At 33.2% G+C, this 22,330-nt stretch overlaps 1 protein-coding gene across 8 annotated transcripts in view; it reads right to left on the minus strand.

The window, feature by feature from the left end:
• Window positions 1-22,330, minus strand: part of TRAPPC8 (trafficking protein particle complex subunit 8) — a 78,921-nt gene that overhangs the window by 19,405 nt on the left and 37,186 nt on the right. For 4 of the 8 annotated variants that reach the window (XM_074340195.2, XM_019714077.3, XM_019714075.3 and 1 more), the window contains 11 exons: window positions 21,683-21,703; window positions 20,657-20,788; window positions 16,292-16,516; window positions 15,796-15,904; window positions 13,735-13,929; window positions 13,179-13,309; window positions 10,193-10,267; window positions 9,620-9,746; window positions 7,452-7,606; window positions 2,470-2,912; window positions 971-1,118 (listed from right to left, as the gene is read on the minus strand). In XM_074340195.2, the coding sequence (XP_074196296.1) occupies window positions 971-1,118; window positions 2,470-2,912; window positions 7,452-7,606; window positions 9,620-9,746; window positions 10,193-10,267; window positions 13,179-13,309; window positions 13,735-13,929; window positions 15,796-15,904; window positions 16,292-16,516; window positions 20,657-20,788; window positions 21,683-21,703 (1,761 nt within the window). The remainder of the gene's footprint in view (window positions 1-970; window positions 1,119-2,469; window positions 2,913-7,451; window positions 7,607-9,619; window positions 9,747-10,192; window positions 10,268-13,178; window positions 13,310-13,734; window positions 13,930-15,795; window positions 15,905-16,291; window positions 16,517-20,656; window positions 20,789-21,682; window positions 21,704-22,330) is intronic. The other 4 variants (XM_019714079.3, XM_019714076.3, XM_019714078.3 and 1 more) reach the window with 2 other exon arrangements.

Raw genomic sequence — 22,330 nt, forward strand, 5'->3', positions numbered from 1 at the left:
ATCAAAAATTATTTGTTGTCAATTTTGAATCAAAACTGTATCTTTTTTTTCTTTTTTTTTTTCAGTTCTTCAGATCTTTCTGATATCCTATTTCCATTAAGACAAAAAAACAAACAACAAAAAACTCACAAAACAGAATCCCAATATACAACATACACAAAGTTATTTAAGTTGTATGTAATTTTTTGTTCTCCTGAATAAGAGCTAATTTGAAATTATGAAAATTGTTTTACTCTTACAAATACTGACTTTTTTTGAAGATCATCAAAACAAAGTATTAGCTCATTAACCCTACATATCCTAAATAGAAATGATCATACAAATTTATGAAGCTTCTTAAAAGCAAAGGACATTACAGAACTAATAAGTAACATCTCTAAGTAAGTAAATAATAACATCTCTAAAAACATCTCAAAAAACATCTCTAAGTAATAAGTAAGTATCTGGACTGAATCAATCTAAAGTTAAAATCCTATTTTAATCATGAGATTGCATTCCCTTCTTCAAGAACAGTCTTATATTTTGAGTACATAAACAGATATGGGAGAATGTTTAAAATGTTTTATATTAAAGGAAATGGTACTGTCAGAAATGTGTAAGTGAAGGGTTAAGTTAATATTGAATGTGAAATCCTAACAGAACTTCGTAAATTTAATTACATCAATAGATTCTCAATGGTGAGATTAGAAAATACTTTATGACATCTTTTTTGGGTTGAATTACTGACATATGGGGCTATATATCATATGAATATGTACCATATTAATGCCACCAGATCCTTTTACTTGAAGAGAGACTTAAAATTACAAAGCTAATGGAGCATTAAGATGTTTTCACACTCTATGTTACACGAACATTTCTAAATTCCTAATTTACGCTGCCTTGTGAAGGGAAAACAAATCCATTACTAAAAACAAAGGAAACACATCAAATATAATTAAAAACATAATTTAGTTTTAAAACAACTTACAGTATTGATATTTTCCACATCCACAAAGACCAGCATATTGCCTCCTCGGCCCTCCTCATCTTCAAGAGAATTACTTCTGCAGACAGTGGCTCGTACATTCAAAGATCGGCTGGTACAAATAACTGCAGTGTGTCTTAATATTCTGTGACTGAAGAAATAAAAAACTGTAAACTTAATCTAAAAACCTCTCCTTCTGTTATGATTCTATAATTCCAAATAAAGCTTTTAAAACCTCATCACTCTCAGGACCATTCATACTTTAAAAAACAAAAAACAAAAAAAAGAATACAATAAAACAAAATTATCAACTTGGCCTAACTTCAGTTCAATTCTTTCTTCTCATTTTGGAAGGCAACTATTAGTCTCCCTGACTCTAGGCTTTTCCCTGCTCATTAAACTCATTTATATAGCAAGTGAAAGTAATCTTCAAATAGTAATGTCCTGATTATGCCTGCTTTACGACAGTGGTTCCAAAGAAACCGAACACCTACCAAATAAACTCCAAACTTTCACCCGGCATTCAAGACCCTCCATAATATTTGTACATTTTCAAGGTTTGTTCCCCTTTGGTTCTTTTACTCATGTTTTACACTGTGGTCAAACCAATTCATTCAGTTTATATTTCCTAACTTGCAAATCTTCACTCATATATACACAGCCTCTCCCAGGAAGACCCATTAATCTCTTACGTTTCTCCCTAAATATCCAAATTCTGAAACCTTTACTTTCCTTGGAAGCTCATTTTACCACTACTATATCCCGTAAAGCCTTCCCTGATTGCTTTGGCCAGAGCACTCTCTATCATTTTCTTGAGGGGAATTAACACTTATTTAGGATATAAAATACAATTATGCTTACAAATACTATGTCATTTTGTTCTCACAGTAAGTCTTACAAAATACTTAAAATATTCCATTAAATAAAGTAAATGTAGCACAATTACTCCGTTAATTTTATAAAAATGACAACTGCATTAACACAAATAAAACATTCTGCTCTGTAATACAAAGGCCACAAAGTCAGTTAGGTTTGATTTCTTCAGTGATCCTCATTATAACATCTGTTCAGCAAATACATACATTTTTTTCACGCATTCTCGGAGGCGAGGGGTTGGAGGGCAAAAGGGAAAAGGAAAGGTAAAACAAAATAATTTTCTTCAAACATGATGACTGTAGCAAGGTTGTCTGCATATGCAAATGGTGCCTGTGAATTTCATTATTATGTGATAACTCCGGCCACAGTACTTACCTATATCAAAGAATCAAAGAGTTTACAGATAGAAAAGCCACAAAAAAATTAATGTAGCTTAGTTTTTTCTGCTTTCAGCCACTTAGAACTTGTAGTTATTAGGGACAACCTCAGATACAAACATCATGCAAAACAGGGAAGGGGTAATATCTTAATAAACAATGACATGTTAATAAATATCCAAGTATTTATTTGAATTTGTGCATATATTAAATATAGAGGTTAAATAAAAAAACTTTTATAATACTCACCGTATTTTAGGCTGCCTTTGAACACTTTCATAATAAAACAGAAAGTTAATTTCATGGACGCCTTCCTCATCTGGCCCACGTAACCACATTGGTAACTGAACTGAAGCTCCAGGGAGAAGAACAGTGTCAGGAAGAGGAACAGGAATCACCTCTGGCTGACTTCCTGTGCCAATGCCAAAGTCTACAGAAGAAGCTGATGATGTGAGTGCTGTACATTCAGAGGTAGAATCTGTCACAACAGTCTTGTAAGCACTACAGTTCTCAGATGCTGAGGGACTTAGTGGTGTTAGAACAGCCGTGTTACCACCAAAAGTAAAGAACTCTGGACGTTTAGAAACAACCTTCAATCCAGTAAGAGGACATTTGCTGACATTGACAAATTCTACATAAGCTTTTCGGATTTCTCCACAGAGGAGCCCTGTAGGAAAATGTATAAAGAACACCTGCATTGGAGGGAAAAAATATTATTATATTGTCTGTTAAAAATTCTGAACCCCTAATGAATAACATTTTAAGATGCTATATTCTTTACTAAAGGTTTAAAGTATTTTACTAATTCTCTCTGATTACTTCCTGAATCGATTCAAAACATTTACCACCGTTCATGGTCATTCTGACTTTGGGGAGCAGCCAAAAGTCGCATGGTGCCAGATCCGGTGACTAAGGGAAGATGAGGATACACAGTAATGTTTTTATTTGACAGAAATTGCCATACCAGAAGCGATGTGTGACATGGAGCACTGTCATTATGGAGGATGAAACCGTTCGCCCATTTCATGTCAATGTATTGTACGTGTTCCATGATTTACAGCATACTTTAAAATACACCTCTCAATTGTAGCTCAAAACTCGACTGACTGCACCAAACAAGCTGAAACTTGTCACACACAGTTACTAAGGTTCACTGTGCCGCTTCCCGTATTGAAGACCCCTGCCTTTGTTGGATGGCACTTGGCAGCAGCATTCACCGTAATTTTTGATCACAACAGAAAGGCTCCGTGTCACACATCACTTCTGGTACGGCATTTTCTATCGAATAAAAACATTACGGTGTGTCCTCATCCACCTTATTCACAGGATCTGGCACCATGTGACTTCTGGCTCTTCCTCAAAGTCAAAATGATTTGGAATATCGAAGCAGCCACAACAGCGCAACTAAAGACACTCACGAAAGAGGACTTCCAGAACTGCTTCAGAAAGTGGCAAGAACGATGGAATAAGTGTGTTCAAAGTGAGGGGGATTAATAGCAATATGTCTTTTATTGTAATAATTTTTTTTATTTAAACATTAACCATATTGTTTGATCACACCTCAAATTTATGTAAGTGGCTATAGCTCATAGCTCACTGCTTGCTTTCAGTATGATATACAAATGGTAGTATACACAAGACACTTTAATTTTTCTCTCTTCTCAATGAGCGTCAGTAATTTTCATCCTAATTTGCTTTGATAAATACATATTGTAAGAAATTATTTCTTCAGGCAATTTAGATGTGTAACTTCTTTCACTACTCCTTTAAACACTTCAAAGTCTATAAAATATTTCTGACATATTAGGATAAGAACATTCTACGATTTTTTATCAGTATCATTGTTTATTCAAATATAATAAAAGGTCTCTTAACTAACCTCCATCATATCATGTTTGTTAGATTAACCAACTTCTCTAGTATCTTAGCAGAAAACAGTGAGTGATGTTCATGGAACTGAACATTAGTGACCTGAGGCTTTCTACTATGCCTGCCTGTCTTGTCCTTATCAAGAGTCACCATTTGTTCCCAAATTTATTTTTAAAACTTAAGTATTATGTAAACTGCTTTCTTCTATACCTGAAAGTATCACTTCTATTTATAGATAAAACTTAGACATACATTGTACTTATGACTACTCAACACTTGTCTTTAGATTCCCACTCTGAAGCAAACAAAACTGGAAACTTAAAATGACAACTTATGGATGTGGCTGAATGCATGAAACACAAAATGTAATTATTAGGAAAACCATACGAAAACAAAGAACTCATAGAAAAGGCCTCTGAGCTAAATCAACTCCCCCCAAAATAGTCAATAAATGGACATTTGTATGTTTTCAATTAAGGTAAAACTTTTAGGGTATGTATCTATTGAGTTTGTTTTTTTTTTTTCCATTTAATCAACCAAACACCAGTTGTTATTATGTAGAATAAGAGGTCCTCTGCTAAAATACCCTCTTCAAGGAGAATTGCATCTATAATTAAAAATAAACAACCAAAAAAAACTATAGTATGCAGGAAGAAAAAAATTAAGTACAGAACTACCAGTATCAAAAACAAGACGAATGTAAATTTAAAGAGTGTTAAGTTAAACAGAATTTAAAATGAAACATCATCTGGTTCAACTTTCCTCATTTTTTATAAGTCAAAGAAATTTCCAAGGTCAGGTAACTAAAGATGGGGCTTAGGCAGAAGCCTAAAAGTAAAGCTCTGTCCATAACAGTATGTTATCTGAGAAACACTGCACTTAAAAACCATTTGCACACCTAACAATCTTTACAATTGAAGAACATTTAAATGACATGATATGATGAAAATTATAAGCTAGTAGAATCAATAAAAACTGAGTATTTCAGTGTGCTATACTGATTGACCTCACCTTTAACAAGAGAACAGAATCTTCCCTTTTGAAAGTAAGCTCTAGCACATCCCAAGCAAAATGCTTGTTAGTGACTGCTAAACTATTAACAGAGAATAGCCCTCATTAACATTTGGATCCCAACTCATTTCGATCCATTTTCAGTTTTAGCACTCCTAGCTATAGCAATGCAAACCTAATAAAAATCCAATACATCGCTGTGGAAATTTAACAAGCATAGACAATAATGTCACATGTATAAGAAGAAAAAAATGAAAGGTTATGAGATGGGCTTTATTTGCCAGATTAAAAAAGATGGTAAAGCAAGAGTACGCTACTGACACAGAAAGGGAGGAGAGAATCATGCCATGCAGAATAGGTAGCATCCCCCAAATAAAATAAAACAGATTAGGGATACTCTCAGGTTATATTAGTATATTAGAAAGATGGCATAATGAACTGTCAATATTCAATTAACAGTAACTGGAATTAGAAACAAAGTTTGATCCCTAACCCTTGACATTCAGAAGAGTATATTCCCTTGGATTAAAATAATAAAACTAAAAGTTTTGACTAGGTAAGTCTGCAAGTATGTAATTATAAAACTTAGAAGCAATAAAGTAAAAGATTATTAGATATGACTTCATATAAGTTAAAAACCTTAAATAGTGAAAGACACCAAATCAAAGTTAAATTATTAAATATTAATCAACCAGAAACTAACATTGAAGTCAGTCTACAAGTGTTTTATTTGCCCTATATAACTTTAAATGCAACAAAATTATGCAAGTGTAAAACCTGGGCAGAATACAAGCAACTCAGCAATACCTTCCCCTCAATACCACACATACCACCATTTTCATGAGTATGTTACCTACCCCACCACTACAGGTATAGGATTAGTACCCATAAAAATCATCCAATGAAAGAAGGGAAATAACACCCAATTATAAGGGCATCAACAGGTATTCATATGGACAAAAAGTTATATGAAGATTGATCAAAATTATTATTAATAGTTATCAGGGAAATGTAATAAACACAACGCAATTTTTCACCAATCTGATTTACAAAAGTTAAAAAAAAAACAAAAAAACAAAAACTGAAAATACCCAGTATGGCACAGATGTGAAGAAATGGGGACTCCCATTCTGAAGAATTATTACAGTCTTGCTAAAGATAAGTTTGTGGTATTTTGAGAAAGTTTAAATTGATATATACCCTTTGACCCAGCAATTCCATTTTTAAACTCTAATCTGAACTATAACATGGACAAAATATATACATAATGATGTTTATTGAAAAACTGTTATGATGAAAAACTAGAACCACACCCATCAATAAATGGTTAAAACATATTACAACGTAACTAAATAACATGTAGCTGTTAAAAAAGTTTTTACTGAATGAAAACAAAGACAAAATTATGTTGTTAAAGACAAACAAGCCACAGAATCAAATGATTCCATTTATAATTACTAAACTGTATGTGTAAGTATACAATGAAAAGTCTGAAAAGAGAAACACCAATGTGGTTATCACTGGCCCTTCTTGAAGGCAAATGGCTAAGCTTATAACTTCCTTACTAGGGAAACTTGAGGACCGCTTTCCAGTGTTCACCCTTATACTACATAAGCCTGCCTTTGGTCTACCTAATTTAAGGTAGGCCAAGAATTCTCTCAGAAACTTGAAATTTGTAATAATGTGACATAAAGACTGGAAGTTGTTAGACTAAGGACATATCAAAAGAAATACTTTCTAAAAGCTTACAAGCATTTGCTGCTGCTGCATTCCCTGGAGCTGCCAAGTCCTTGTTCTTCTTTGAGACTTACTGTTCTATACTTTAGTTGCCATGTGATATTCCAATATCCTTCAACTAAATAATAAGTTTTCTCTTTTTTGGCTTATATAAACTAGCATCAGTTTCTATCTTCTGCAACTGAATGACCTTTAATTCACATGGCATGAAAGCAGGAAGGGATAAGATACAAAGAGAATGAAGGGAAGACTGCTTTTTATTCATATACTTACCCATATTGTTTCCATTTTTGTAAGCATTAATTCCCGTATTATTTTTGTATCTTACTGAAAAAGAGCCATTGATTTAACAACAAATGTGTTCTTTCAGAAGTGTTTTCCCAATTTCCATTAATATTTTGAGTGTTATGTTTTATAACCTGGTTATGACTTAATGCCAAGTTGCGTGATTACTCTATCTTTGTGAATTAGATCTACTTAAACCCTAGCTTAATCATAATTTAAAAGTACAGTTTAATGTAATATCAATAACTTCAAAGGCGAAAATTAATTCACTCAAAGTATCATCTGACGTTTAAAGTATTAAGTCCATGAAATTTTAAAAAGTGAAATACCTCCAACAGTGGCATTTCCTCAGTGATTATGGGATCTAAACGTCGATCAGGACCATATTTAATAGATGTTTTCTCTTCTTTTGTGTTATTAAGTCGAGGACCTTGAATTTCTAAATCTTGTCTCCCTCGGACTGACATACTCAAGGAATGGTTTCCTGAAATAAAAAACAATCAATGCCCTAAAATAACTAGGTATGTTAACTGATATAAGTATAGCTTGAATATATAAATACTCTAAGTTTCAGATTATTTCTAGAAAATCCTAGATAATTACTGACTAGCATGGTTAATCGAATAATTAAGCGTATTTTATTTTCATGTTTAACTACACTTATTTTATGCTGTTTAATTTCTCACTTTATTAGGATTAACTTACTTTGCAAAAAGACTACATATCACTAAATAGTAAGTTTTCTGAAACCTATTATTTAACCATAATGGCTGTTAATCAAAAAGATCTGAGAGACCAGTTGTGTTGGAACCAACAATTTGATTCAGGCTATGAAAAAAAAGATCTATTTTCAAAAGAAAAATACTCCAAAATACTGAACAAGTCAACTTTTCACTATTACTCATATTCAATATATATACTAATTTGAATTATTTCTGGATTATAAATCTTCATAACAGATTACACAAAGAAAATTTAATATAGCACAGGCAGCTGTCTCAAAATTAAACTTATTTAATATTCATGTGAGATTTCCCCCAAAAGCTTGCCCGCAGTGTGTGTAGGTGTGAAAAATGCTAAGATATACAACTATCTTTCCTAATCAGAGCCTTTAATGTGCTGATGTCACTGTGATATTCCCAGACCAGACATATAATGTACCACTTCCCATGCGTCCTTTGATCCAGATCTCTATTAGCATTTTACATAGTAATGAACTGCACGAAATCATGAAAATTCTGCTTACAAGATGCAATTTAATAGTTAATTCAGGGCGTCCTCCCACTAATGTCCTAAAATAACATATAAATTATTATATTAATGAATATATTTGGTACCTTAAGTGAAGCAATTAGCTATATTTTATTGACAATAACTTTGTTGTACTAAATTAAGATCCTAGGTATGTACAATTGAGAAAGGAGAGTCAAAAAGTTCTTAACACCCAGATAACTTATTTAAAACATGCAATAAATTAGCAAGATTATTTATTAATGAACCTTGTCGGGTGCTTGTCAACCAAGAATTACAAATATAGTACTAAAATGCAGAATACTATACTCAATTTTAGTGAAAATTTTTTGTTTTTAATGTTTGAATTCTTATGGATTCATTCCACTTGTTTATTTTAAAAATATTTGTACTGAATCATCCTTAATATGCAGACAAGTAAAAATATTCAGCTGAAGGTTAAAAGGACCAACAAATTTTCCAAGAGTCCCCAAAATTAATAATCAGCTTTTATAAATGGTCTGTCAATGACTATCAATTTTTATTTTATAAAAGTAAGATTTGTCTACTCAAATGAAGGGGTAGAAGTGAGGGATTTTATAGTAAACTCCCTGGCATCTTGTCAACTTAAACTCAAATATCTACATATAACAATTACAAGATAATGTGAGATCTAGAAGGGTTCCCTGAATTAAAACAAACAAACAAAAAAGTGAACTACGCTAAACATGTACCTTGTAGTTTTAGTATTCTAACGTGTAAAACATATCATCTGGGGTACCAAAAATACCAACTTAACGCTAAAATCCTACTCTTTTTACAGAATAAATGACAGAATTTAAGGTGCTTAATATCTAATAATGTGAAAACACTGGTCTTTAATTTCGTCTGTTTTATAAAAAAGAGAATGCTCAAAAAATAGAATATGCTAAGATGGTTTTTGTATTGACAGCAGACATCTCAATCAACGGTTAGAATATATTTGGTTAGACTTTACTAAACTTGGATCAATAACAGAAAAGAAAAATACATAGGGTAGAACTTAAGAATTTCCGAAAGAAAATACATTAGAAGACACTAAAGCTGTTTACTTTTTGAAGCAATGTCAGAGTTTAAAATAATCCAAATTATTCATCTTTCAGTTGACTAGATGCCTTTTTTAAGGTACATAAACCCATTTTGAAAATACCTCATTTTCATTCATTTCAGTCTAAGAGAATATATTAAGTATTAGTTTTCTAATTGTTTAGCAATGCTGTAGCTTTACCTGTGTGACATCCAGGAAGAGCACCAATGCCATCTATTGTCATGGAGCCCTGAATAGTGCCAAGATTATAAACAATTCCCAGAATATGCAGCTCCCCTATGTGATGGGGAAAGAGCTTTAGTCTTGCCTGTGGAAATATTTAAGCCACTCTTATTATCTTAAATTTTTAATAATATCTTAAATTGTGCAATACCTATATTCTGTAATGGTGCAGAAATACAAAGTCATTGACCTAAACTTTTAAATTATCAAATGCTCTTTTTGGAAAGCATTTTCTTCAAAAGAAAATCTCTAAATTCAACAATTAGAGACCCGGATCATCATCAATACTTTTATTAATAATAAAAATCAAAATATTCTGCTCAACCATGGTCATGCTGACCCCAAGAGAAAAGCAAAAACTTTTCACCAGGTTTCTTAGGAAATCAACAAACCAAAGACGACTGCAAACCTACTTTTCCAACCAATTTCCTCCCGTGCAATTCCAATATCCTAAGCTCCCAAATTTTACTTTAAAGTGCTTTCATCTTACTTTTAGAAAGGCTTACGACAGAAAAATAATCAAACAATTACCACTTTCGATTCTTCACTATTAATTAAGAATTCTGAAATAACTTCAGTTCCAATCATTTCAGGTTCACTTGTTACCTAAAAAATAAAATATTTTGTAAAATATACACTCTAATGAATAAAGTATCATATTATTACATTCTTATATATCAATACTTAAGAAAAACAACAATAATTATAGTTAGCATTTACTAGGTTCTTACTATGTGCTAAGCAATATACAAATTGTTTTATTTTCATAATTGCAGTAAAGCCACGCAGTAGGAGGCACTTGATTTTTTTTTTTTAATTTCATGCAGTCCAACTCAACTGAGGAAGATAAGAGATCCACTCAAAGTTGCAGTCACCAAGAGATTAAAATCTCAAGATAAAGTTAAGCTGCTCATTATCAACAATGGCCAAAATGGCCATTTAATTTCATCTTACAAGAGCAAATTTCTCCATATTTTACTCCGAATTGCCTCTTTTTCCAAATTGGTTAATTATACATAGAAAAAGTAATGGCAGCCAAGTAGGATGCATACAAAACTGGTGGACAATAAGGGCAGTGAGAAGAGCAGCAAAGACATCTGTTAAGAGTATATAAACACTATTTACCATGAGATTAGTTACTTGACATAAGAAAGATTACCCTAAATTTCAGTTCAGCATCTTAGTCTATCACAAATCAAAGCTCATAAAGAAATCCAAAGAGTTAGAAATTTATACGAAAAGTGTAACCTTTCACAATAAAATGTTTCACTTAACTTGAACAAACCTCCTTTAAAATCCAATTATTGAACGGACTAGTATACTTAAAAAGCGAATAGATATTTAAAAAAAAAACTTTTCCAAGAGCAAGGAGTTCATACTCTTCTAATCTGTATTCCAGGTATCCATACATTAAAAAATGACTGAATTTGCTAAAATTCAAGTCAGAATACAGCCTAGGAAATTTCAATTTTTCAAACTAGTCACAATGAGTATAATCACAAAATATCTTCAATTAATTTAACCAGCAAGACTTTAAATAAGGCAATCTTTAAAAAAAATCAAAATACTTCAAAAGAAATACTTCAAAAATTTAAGTAGTTTAAAGTTAGTATAACAGACATCTCTCAAGTTCTCCCTTCATAATAAATCAGCACCAAAACGTTCAGATATTATTTCCCAGTTCCAAAATAATTTCACGTTATTAAAGAGCACAGCAAGGTAGAATAAGTAAAATTTATATAATACATATTGGTGAATAAACTAATAAGCAACTAGATAAAAAAATGTATTTATCCAAGTTATTTCTGTTACAATCAACCAGGTAACAAAAATTCTTTGTTCAAGTCATTCCTGCTTCAAAAATAACATCTTAAATATATGACGAGCTATTATAAACATGGATAGGAAAATAAAAAAATAAGTATACATGAAAGGTATGAACAGATAATTCACAAAAACAGAAATACAAACACAAGAATGTCAACTCCCTAGAAATCAATGAAATGAAAGAAAATACTAACATGGCATTTTTTTAAACCTATCAAATCAAGATTTTTTTTTTTAATAAACAAAAATGCTTAATGTTGCAAAGATGAGATACCCAATCCCATATACCGTGTTTCCCCGAAAATAAGACATAGCCGGACAATCAGCTCTGATCCGTCTTTTGGAGCAAAAATTAATATAAGACCCAGTCTTATTTTACTATAAGACCAGGTATATGATATATGATGTGATATGATACGATATGATACAATAAATATTATATTATTTATATTATATACATATATACATACACACACACATATATATACACACACACATATATATATATATACACACACACACATATATATATATATATTACCGGGTCTTATATTAATTTTTGCTCCAAAAGACACATCAGAGCTGATTGGCCGGCTAGGTCTTATTTTTGGGGAAACAGGGTATGTTGCTGGTGAGAAGCTCATTGGTATGACTTTCTAAGAAACCAATAGTGTTTTAAAATATTTATTCCCAGGCAGTGGCTCAGGTGGTTGGAGCGCCATGCTCCTCAAGCCAAGGTCACCGGTTTGATTCCCACATGGGCCAGTGAGTTGCGCCTCTACAGCTAAGATTGTGAACAACAGCTCTCCCTGGAGCTGGGCTGCCGTGAGCAACCAGAGGTTAGCCGGAGGTTGGAGTGAGCTACCGTGTGCTGCTGTGTGCTGCCACGGGCTACCAGGTGCTACCCATGAGCGGCCGGTGACCATTGTGAGCCGTGAGCAGCTGGCAGCTGGTGAGTAGGTTGTGAGCGGCCAACCTACAACTGGAGAGACTGCCTCAGCGGAGTGGGAGGCCCACCCCCCCACCAAGGTTCATAATACCAGCATGGGCCAGGGAGCTGTGATCTACACAACTAGACTGAGAAACAACGGCTTGAACCGGAATGGGGAGGGGGAAGCGGAAGAAAGGGGGGAAAAAATACTTATTCCCCAAAATGTTCTAACTTCATGCCTAGCAATCTTTCCTGCAGAAATAATCAGGATAAAAAACTATGCACCCAAATTTGCTCCACTGAATAATTATGATAGTAAACAAATGGATCCTTCCAAAATAACTACCAACGGAGAGACAGAGTAACTTACAGATCATCTATATGATGGAATGTTATGCAAAAATGAAATACTAAGACATTTTCAAAATCAAAATATGCATATAAATCAACAAAGGATAAAAAAACAAAATACATAATATGAGAAAATCCCATGAGGGAAAAAAACAAATGGAAATAATTGAAAAGACAGCAAAGTGTTAAAGTGGTTATCTAAATACTGAGAAGACAGTTTTATTTTTATTCCTTATGTTCTTTTGCATTTCCAATTTTCAACAACAAGCATATAACATACTTTTTATAACTAAGGGAAATACGCATAAAAAATAAGTATAGCTCGCCGAACAGAGAAGTTGAAATGTTATAGCATCTGTTAAGCTATTACTGAAACATGCTTATTACAAATACCTTTTAATAACTTACTAGTTCTTTAATTTCTTCATTATCCTCTCCACTGAAATCTTTAGGTTGAAACTTCCAGAGCAATGACAAATCAGTCAACAAAAGTGGAACCTTCAAAGGGTTTCTAAAAGCCATTTCCACTGTTATCGGTTCTATAAAAGAAATGCCTAAATAAGTAACTTCAATAAACCCTACACTTCACTCTATGTTTCAATTCTCTGAACACATCTTGCTTTCTTGGCTCTGAATTTCTGCTTAGACCGTCCTTTACCAACTTGTAAATGTCTTCACTGAAAATTCAGTTTCAAAACTACCTCTTCTAGAAGATTTCCCCAATTTTCTGTAATAAATAATGGCATTCTCTCTCTCTTCTGTATTCCAACAGCACATTGCATCTCCCTATGTTAGAGCTCCCACTGCATGGTTTTATAAATGCAGCTCACTAAATTATGAGTTCTTAATTTATTTTTGCATCCCCAGCTTCCAGTGATTTTTCTGGCATACAGAAAATTATCTTGAATCTGCTGAAAGAAAACACACACAAAAAAAACAGATATAAATATTCAACTATTAGCACCTTCAACAACTGCAAGTGGAAATCTCGAGTTATCTGAGTAACTGTTCAAGCAGTATTGTGTGGGATGGAAACCGGATGGAATCACTCCTTTGTTAACCAAGGCCACAACTTGTTCCTCTAGTTCTCGCCACTGCTGAGAAGATTCATAGTCATATTCTTGATCAAGACTTATATGAGTAGCTGCTTGCTTTTCACCTAAAAAAAAGTGTCAAAACTAAATACACATGTTCATTAATACCTGCCCTCAACTGAAACATATTTCAAATAAAAACTAGTCTGAGAGAAAAATATCCTCTTATTAACCCTAGCCTAACTGGAACTTTGCTTATAATACTGATGCTCTTTTCCTTCTGACTCTGAAAGATTGTATTTTCCCTAGTCTTCCACAAATAATTTGATATGAAATACTTCAAACACATGAACAAAGCATGGAGAACAATATAAAAAATGTTTGTGTATCAAAATTTAATAAGTCAACCTTTGTTATATAATTCCAAATATTTTTTATAAAATAAATGTTACAGATAAAAGCTGATGTCCTCCTCCGTGGAACCCTCCCCAATCCTTCATCTCCACTGGCACTACTACTCCCCAGAGCTACTCCAAAGTTGAAGTATAGCATTCTCATCCATTTTTTATTTTTACTTTTATTTTACCACATATGAGTGTATATATAAACAATGCATAGAACTGCTTTGTATGTTTGAAATATATAAATAAAATTATATTTGATCTCTCATTCTGTAACTTTTTTCACTCAACATTATGTGATGGGTATTATCCATGCTGAAACATGTTAGAATTAGTTCACTCATGTCCTACAGCATGAATCCATTATATGAATATGCCAAAATTTGTCAATTCATACCCTATGATTTCATATTTTGCCATTAAAAACAAATAAATTAGTCTTGAGAAGAAACATACTAAGCTCAAATATAAGAAGGCTTAGAATTACAAAGTTTACTATAAAACGTAGCAAGAGCCTTAATATATTTATATTTTTGGCCAGGTACTACTATTCTAAGGCTCAATCCTTAAGGAAAAATCCTATATTTAAAAAAGCCTTACAACTAGAACAGCAGAATATTGGCAACTGTTCTATACTTCTGTGTACATCTGAAAACTTCCGTAACAAAAAGTTAAGAAAACAAATTTATCCACAAAAATGTCTATTACAACATGATTTTATATAAGCAAAAAGATGGAAGCAGTGACCTAAAATGTTAAAATAAAGGACTTCATATGCAATGAAAGAAATATCTTAGTCATTAAAAATGTTTATCAAGATTATATAAAAACAGGGGCCGGCCCGGTGGCTCAGGCGATTAGAGCTCCATGCTCCTAACTCCAAAGGCTGCCGGTTCGATTCCCACATGGGCCAGTGGGCTCTCAACCGCAAGGTTGCCAGTTCAATTCCTCCAGTCCCGCAAGGGATGGTGGGCTACGCCCCCTGCAACTAAGATTGAACACGGCACCTTGAGTTGAGCTGCCTCCCGGATGGCTCAGTTGGTTGGAGCGCGGGCTCTCAACCACAAGGTTGCGGGTTTCGACTCCCACAAGGGATAGTGGGCTGTGCCCCCTGCAACTAGCAAGGGCAACTGGACCTGGAGCTGAGCTGCGCCCTCCACAACTAAGACTGAAAGGACAGCAACTTGAAGCTGAACGGCACCCTCCACAACTAAGATGGAAAGGACAACAACTTGACTTGGAAAAAAGGCCTGGAAGTACACACTGTTCCCCAATAAAGTCCTGTTCCCCTTCCCCAATAAAATCTTTAAAAAAAGAAAAAAAGATTATATAAAAACACGAGCATTCTTTATATTAAATGAGAAAAGCCATTACAATTCAGCTACTTTGTTGCTTTATTTTTGGCTTCAAGCTGGAAGGAAAAACACTGAAGTAGTGGTTATCTTCAGACGTCAGTAGGATAGGTGATATGGTATAGAATTATTTATTTTCAAATATTCTTTAACAATTATACATGATTTTTTAAATGGAGGAAAAAAAACTAAAAAAAATAGTCACTAGTTAACAAAACCCCCCAAAAACCTTACTAACCATCTGCAGGTCGTCTGTCGTGGCCAAAGAAAACCCGCGTGGCTGAACTATTAATGTATGGTAAAGGAAGTTGCGGTAAAGGACCATCTGGTGATAGCTGTCTTACATTCTAGGAGAAATACAAAAGAAAAAAAAAAGAATTTCTGAGAAAACTGCATTTTCTTCACATTTTTTAATACACAAGGTATTAAAAACATGCTAAGCAAAAACATTAAGATAAAGAATTACTAGTTTTACTTAATACATCAGTCATAAAATATACAACTGGGAAGAACTTTAGATATCATTTATTCTAGCACAAGAGAACCTTCCTAAGGTTACTCAGCTAGTTAGCTCTCTTTGGATGTTATACTTCCAAACATTATTTTGGCATGAGAATATATATACATTCTAATAAAACCATTTTATTAGACTCCTACTAGATAGTACTGAATATGCTTTTTGCTAAAAATGACTTATATAATTTTAATATCTACTCCTGGAAATAAGTATTCACCTTGTAAACATAAAGATATTCTCTGAGGAAGGCCCCTTGTTGAGCTGCAGACTGTTTACTTTCATTGATTAAAATGTGCCTGAAAGCAGACACCGCGTTGTCCAACTGCCTGAGAGTGTATGACTGGCGCCCAATAGTGAAGTTAATGTGATCCTCTGCAAGAGACCAGCCTTTTCCTTTGTAAACTTGCATGGCTTGAGAATAGCAGCGTAAAGCATGCTTTTTCTGTAAGAAAATAAAAGTATTACAATTCAAATTTCTCTTAGACGAAAAATACACACACACACATACAATCAAATAACTGGTAACTGGTTCTTCTGAGACTGGAATGATGAGGAAAATGAAATTAAGACTTAGGAAAACCTCTTTGCAATTATTACTAAAAACTAAGAGGTCCTCAAGCAGGCAAGCAGCTGTTTTGTCCAAGGGCACAAGTCTAAGAAGTCAGGAATAACGATTACTTCATGGAAAACCTTCGGAATTTCCAAAGCAGTAGCACATGGAGCTGTGGATTAGTTAGAGGTTTGGTTGTTAGCTTGTAAACGAGAATTATCTTATGAAGTCTCAATTTTGTTACAGTCATCTCTTTATACCACTGCACTGGACTGAATGGAAATACCGTGTGTGCTAAAACTGCATGTGTGAGTATATGGTGTATGTGTGTGTATATATTTATATGTGTATATACATTTTTAAACTACTGTTTTGTTTGGTAGTGATAGTTTGGTATTCTTTTCTTTTGCCCACTACTGCATCCTGACACACCCATGAGCAGATATTTGGTGTTAATCACATATCACTGCCACCCCCTGAACTCAACTTTCATTCTAAAAATGGGATTTGGTACCAAGGAAGAGGTCTCTCTCCACTAAAACTTTTGCTTCAGAGTGTATTTTTGTACCCATTCTCCTGCCCAGGGTAGATTACAAACTTTGTACCATGCACAGCCAGAATTGTTTGATTTTTAAGAAACGTCTTCTTGATAGATAATGAAAGCAACTCAAAATCATCTGCCACTTGATAGCATGCCATAAGAAGAATATAGTCTCTCTTTTGTGATATCCCTACAGATACCAAATTTGAATCCCATCATGAGGAAACATCAGAGAATCCTAAAGTTAGTGACACTCTACAAAATAATTCACCTGTAATCTTCAGAAGTGTCAAGGTCATAAAAGTCAAAGGATCCTTCTGAACAGGATCCTTCTGCTATACAGGACATTACTGGGACAACTATCAAAACCTAAATGGTGTCTGAGGATTACATAGTAGTACTGACAGGACACTTTATGGAAAGATAAACAACAGGGTAACATGTTCAAATGCATGTGCACATACTATGGAAGAAGGGTTACTAAAAACAATAGTTACAGTTTTTAATTTTTTTTTCTACTTTAGATCCTGAGAAGTACTAATTCATGAAGTGTACGAAGGTCTTGATTTTGATTGTTGTATTATGGTTATACAGGATAAAAGTTCTTCTTTCTGGAAGATAGGACATATGCCCTAAGGTATTTGGGGGTAATGGAGCACCAGGTAGACAAACTTAACTCTCAGTGGGTCAGGTAAACAATAGCTTATAACTGTATTTGTAATTTTTCTTTTAAGTTTGAGACTGTTAAAATAATTTTTAAGTGTGTTTTTAAGAAAACCAACCCTAATCTCCATTTTGCATTTAGTAAAGAAACACAGATACTGATTCTTAAAAACTGAGAGATACAGAGAAATAATTGAATATGTTTAAGTGTCAAGTTCAAGTGCATTTTTCATGATTTAGTGCAAAAGCATCTAAAAAGATTTCAATGGTAACGAGGATTAAGAATCTGCCTTTTAAAATAAGAAAGATTGTCTAGGGTATACTGAACACAAACACATACACCCTCCCCATCATTTTCTTAAATACTTTTTTTATTGATTTTAATCTTTTCTAATGCCAGTTCTACTTTTTAAATGCCTCGTACTGTTGATATTCTTAATGGAAAAAATGTAAACTATAAAAACTTTCTAGGGAAAAGATAAGTAATTCAGCATGAACTCTCAATCAGAGGGGACTGAGAGAAATGGAATTACTATAATCTCTTCTGTCATCCTCACTCATGCCTGCCAATACACACACCTGTTTTAAATGGAAATGTTGGTGCTTCTCAGAAACAAGCTGGCCTCAGTCACAATTGTGTGTGTGCTATGTGCCCTATCTTCCAAGGAAGATACTGTTTTTGACCAACTTCAGTTTGCTTTTACAACATATGTTTGTTTTTACAACAGATCTGTATTCCTAATCATACTCTCAGGTTTCTATATAATGTATGAGAACAAGAATTCCTGGGTTTGGATTGCATAGGGAGTGGTCACAAAATAGCAAAACCAACTTCCTTGGAATAATTAACTTTCTAAGATAACAACTACAATTAGAGATGATTATTAGGCCAGCTAGCAAATGTATCTCAACCTACCACAACTGAAGAATTTTTAACTTGCTATGCATAGAAGCAATACGCCCTATAATTTCAGAAGGCACTATATACAAAAGTAACTGTTTCCAGTTCCAATAACATCATTAGTTTCACAAATGAAATCACTCACAAAAGATGTGGAAAAAGGATGACTTTTTTAAAATATAAGACAATGGACCATTCCTAATGGGGTACATGATTTTCCTTCTAAGTAAGGGAAACCACATGCTTAATACATTTTGTTAATTTCTGAATAGGACACTTTATGCAAAGATAAACAATAGGATAACATGTTCAAATGCATGTGCACTTACTATGGAAGAAGGGCTGTTAAAAATAATAGTTACAGTTTTTCATTTTCTTTTCCACTTTAGAGCCTGAAAAGTTCTAATTCATGGAGTATATTAATCATTATAAAAATACATTTAATTTTATAAATATTTTTACAGTGTTGTATTTAATATATAGTGAGTCACATATTTTCTAACTTGCCAGTTTCCAAAAATATAGGAAGGAATCCAATTTTCAAATGTTGGTTTTTAAAAATCATGGCATTTTTATAAGAAACCGAGAGCAACGTTTTAAAAATTTTTCCATTAAAGTTGACATTCAATATTATATTAGTTTTAGGTGCACAGCATAGTGGTTAGACATTTATATAATTTATGAAGTGACCCTCCTGGTAAGTCTAGTACCCACATGACACCATACATAGATTACAATATTATTGACTATATTCTTTATGCTGTATTTTATATCCCTGTGACTATTTTGTAACTGCCAATTTGTACTTCTTAATCCCTTCACACCTTTTCCAGCCATCTCCCCAATTGCCCCCCAAATCTAGAAACCATCAGCTTTTCTCTATCTATGAGTCTGTTTCTGTTTTATTTGTTCATTTAGTTTGTTTTTTAGATTCACATATAAGTGCAATCATATGGTATTTGTCTTTGTCTGACTTATTTGTCTGAAACACCAGTAAGTCACCATTTGCAACAACATAGATGGACCTAGAGGGTATTGTGCTGAGAGTAATTTATGAACCCCTTTATTTCTTTGTACTTTTAAAGTAACATACAGTTAAAAACACTGCCATGCTTTGGTTAACACAGACTTTGAAAAATGTTAAGTATGTTCATAAAAATTCCCATTAACTACATTTAAAAAATACTCACACTCCCCTACTAGATAAAAAACTCCTTAAGAGACAAGACCATGTTGGTTTTATGGGCTTTATGCTCAGCTCCAAGTACAGTCCCTGAAATATAGTGATGATTACTGAATCCACACTTCTATCTATACTTATAGTAAACCACTATCTCACTGCTGCTATCACTGTCTGTCTCCAGCAAAGCTCCCTCCAATTAATCCTAAAAGGGATAATTGGGGATGCAGAAATCTCTTTAAATTAATAACATCTTTTCAACCCAATTGCTTCCAGGGACAAGAGACAGAAGATTTCTATTCATTTAATATTTAGTAAATACTATTATAAGGCTCTGTGAGAGACAACAGAAGACTAGAGCTCAAGTTGGGAGAGCTCAACCTCTGTTAAAAATAGTTAAAATTGCTTGAATGCATTCAGTGTATTTGGACCTTCACATGTATGATTTGGTTTAGCCTTACAAAAATTGGGACAAATTCTAAATTTTATTTAAAAAACTGAGGCTCAGAAGTAACCTGACCAAAGTCAAGTTGTGAACAGAAGATCAAAATTTAAACCCAGATTTTTCTAAATCCAAATCTCATGCCCTTACCAATATACCTCAAAACAAAATTTCTACCCATTTTTAGGATTAATATTAAATCATTAAAAACTGACAAATAGCATACATTTATAAACAACAAATTATAACAAATAAAGATTAAGATAAAAAACGAGTTATTTTCATTTTAAAGAAAACACACTCACCTGCCCTGCTTTACTAAACCGATGGCCTGCCAGTATCATATGAAATGCATATTTTCTAACCATGGGACTCTTCATGTTTATGAAGCAATGTGCCGCCTGTTCCAAAAGAAGTGCACTTCGAAGGTCAGAATCCTATTGAATGTTTAAAAGAGAAGGTTAGTTTCACAGAATTAAAAGTAAAAAGATACTTGGTAAAAAACATTTACTTTCTTAAAATAACATACAGCATATTCAATGTTTAACTTAAGAGTATCAGAGGGCAGAGATCAAGGGGTAATTCAATCTTGATGATTCTTTCAATAAGCACAATTTTTTAAAGAAAATCCTTTAAAAAATGCTCTACCATGAAATATTTTCTTTTGCTTTTCATAAAGCCAAATGTCTAGTTATGCTATGCATTATGTAAGAAGTCTCTGAAGAAATGCAATCCCTTTTCAAATGGCCAAAAAGTATATAAACTGGGAATTTAATACAGTATACTGATTAAAGATAAACCAGAAAACAGAACACAGAAAAAAAATAGATTCACACCAATCTAATTTCTTCTGGAAATTGATCTGTGACATCCAATAGCATATTTCCATCCATCCATCAAAAAAAAAAAAAGGAAAGATAAAACAGAATTGTGTAGATTATGGAATAATCTAATCTACTACTTTATCCTCTATAAAGTTTTACTGTATTTAAAAGGAATTCTCAATTTTTGCTGTCATTCAAGAGGGCCAAAATGAATGCTTTTCATTAAATAGTTCAGGTGGCTTCCCCTTAAAAGATTATCACCTGCTCTAAGTATATTAGTAAATGGTACACTTCGAATTAGTTTCGACTTCAACTGAATCTTACCACAGTGTCTACGAAAACCACATACTGCATTTACATCCTCACCCATAAGACAACCTTACAACTGAAAGAGCTATCATTACTTTAAAAATAACTGAGAAAGTACTGAAGGTTGCTGATGAACTATCAACAACACTGTCACCAAAACTTTCTCTAGGTTTTCAGCTATTCTCAAGCTGAACTTACCATGCCCTTCCATGTGTTCTGCTGCCATTATTTTCCCCAGGGAAAGTTGAAAACAGAAAACATTGACTTTAAATGCAATAATTTCAACAAATTATAGTTACATCAAGTGTTCATAGATCATTATAACTCTCTGTAGCAATAATAAAATTATATTAGAGCTGAAACAGATCTGAGGAAGCATTCTAGAAAGCATCCATAAGTGGCAGATACTATTATCTATTTTAACCCCCTCATTACAAAAACTAAATAATCAGGTAATTTTTCTAGTAAATAAGATTTAAAAGCTAGTTAGTGGGAAAATCAGGAATATATAATTAACAAACAGTTCCTAACCAAGGATTTGCATCAGAATTAACTTGAGGGAGAGTTAGGGAGCTTACTTCTTTATTTTTTAGGGAAATGTTTTTGGAAAAATGAAAAGAGGTTCTTTATTTTCTTAAAGAATAAATGTTTGAAGAAAAACAGTGAACATCTTTTTTCCCCCTCCCAGAGGTAACTATTTGTCAGAGGTAACTATTTGTCAGAGGTAACTATTATTATCAGCATGGTATTGGTGTGTCATTTCCCTCACATATCACATATGGTAAATAATTCCTTAAAAATACTTTTTTATGCACTGGTATTATACAGAGAATTCTTTATCTTTCT

The sequence above is a fragment of the Rhinolophus sinicus genome, chromosome 4, assembly GCF_057876585.1.
Source record: "Rhinolophus sinicus isolate RSI-liver-muscle chromosome 4, RSI-T2T, whole genome shotgun sequence".
NCBI classification, from domain to species: Eukaryota; Metazoa; Chordata; class Mammalia; order Chiroptera; family Rhinolophidae; genus Rhinolophus; species Rhinolophus sinicus.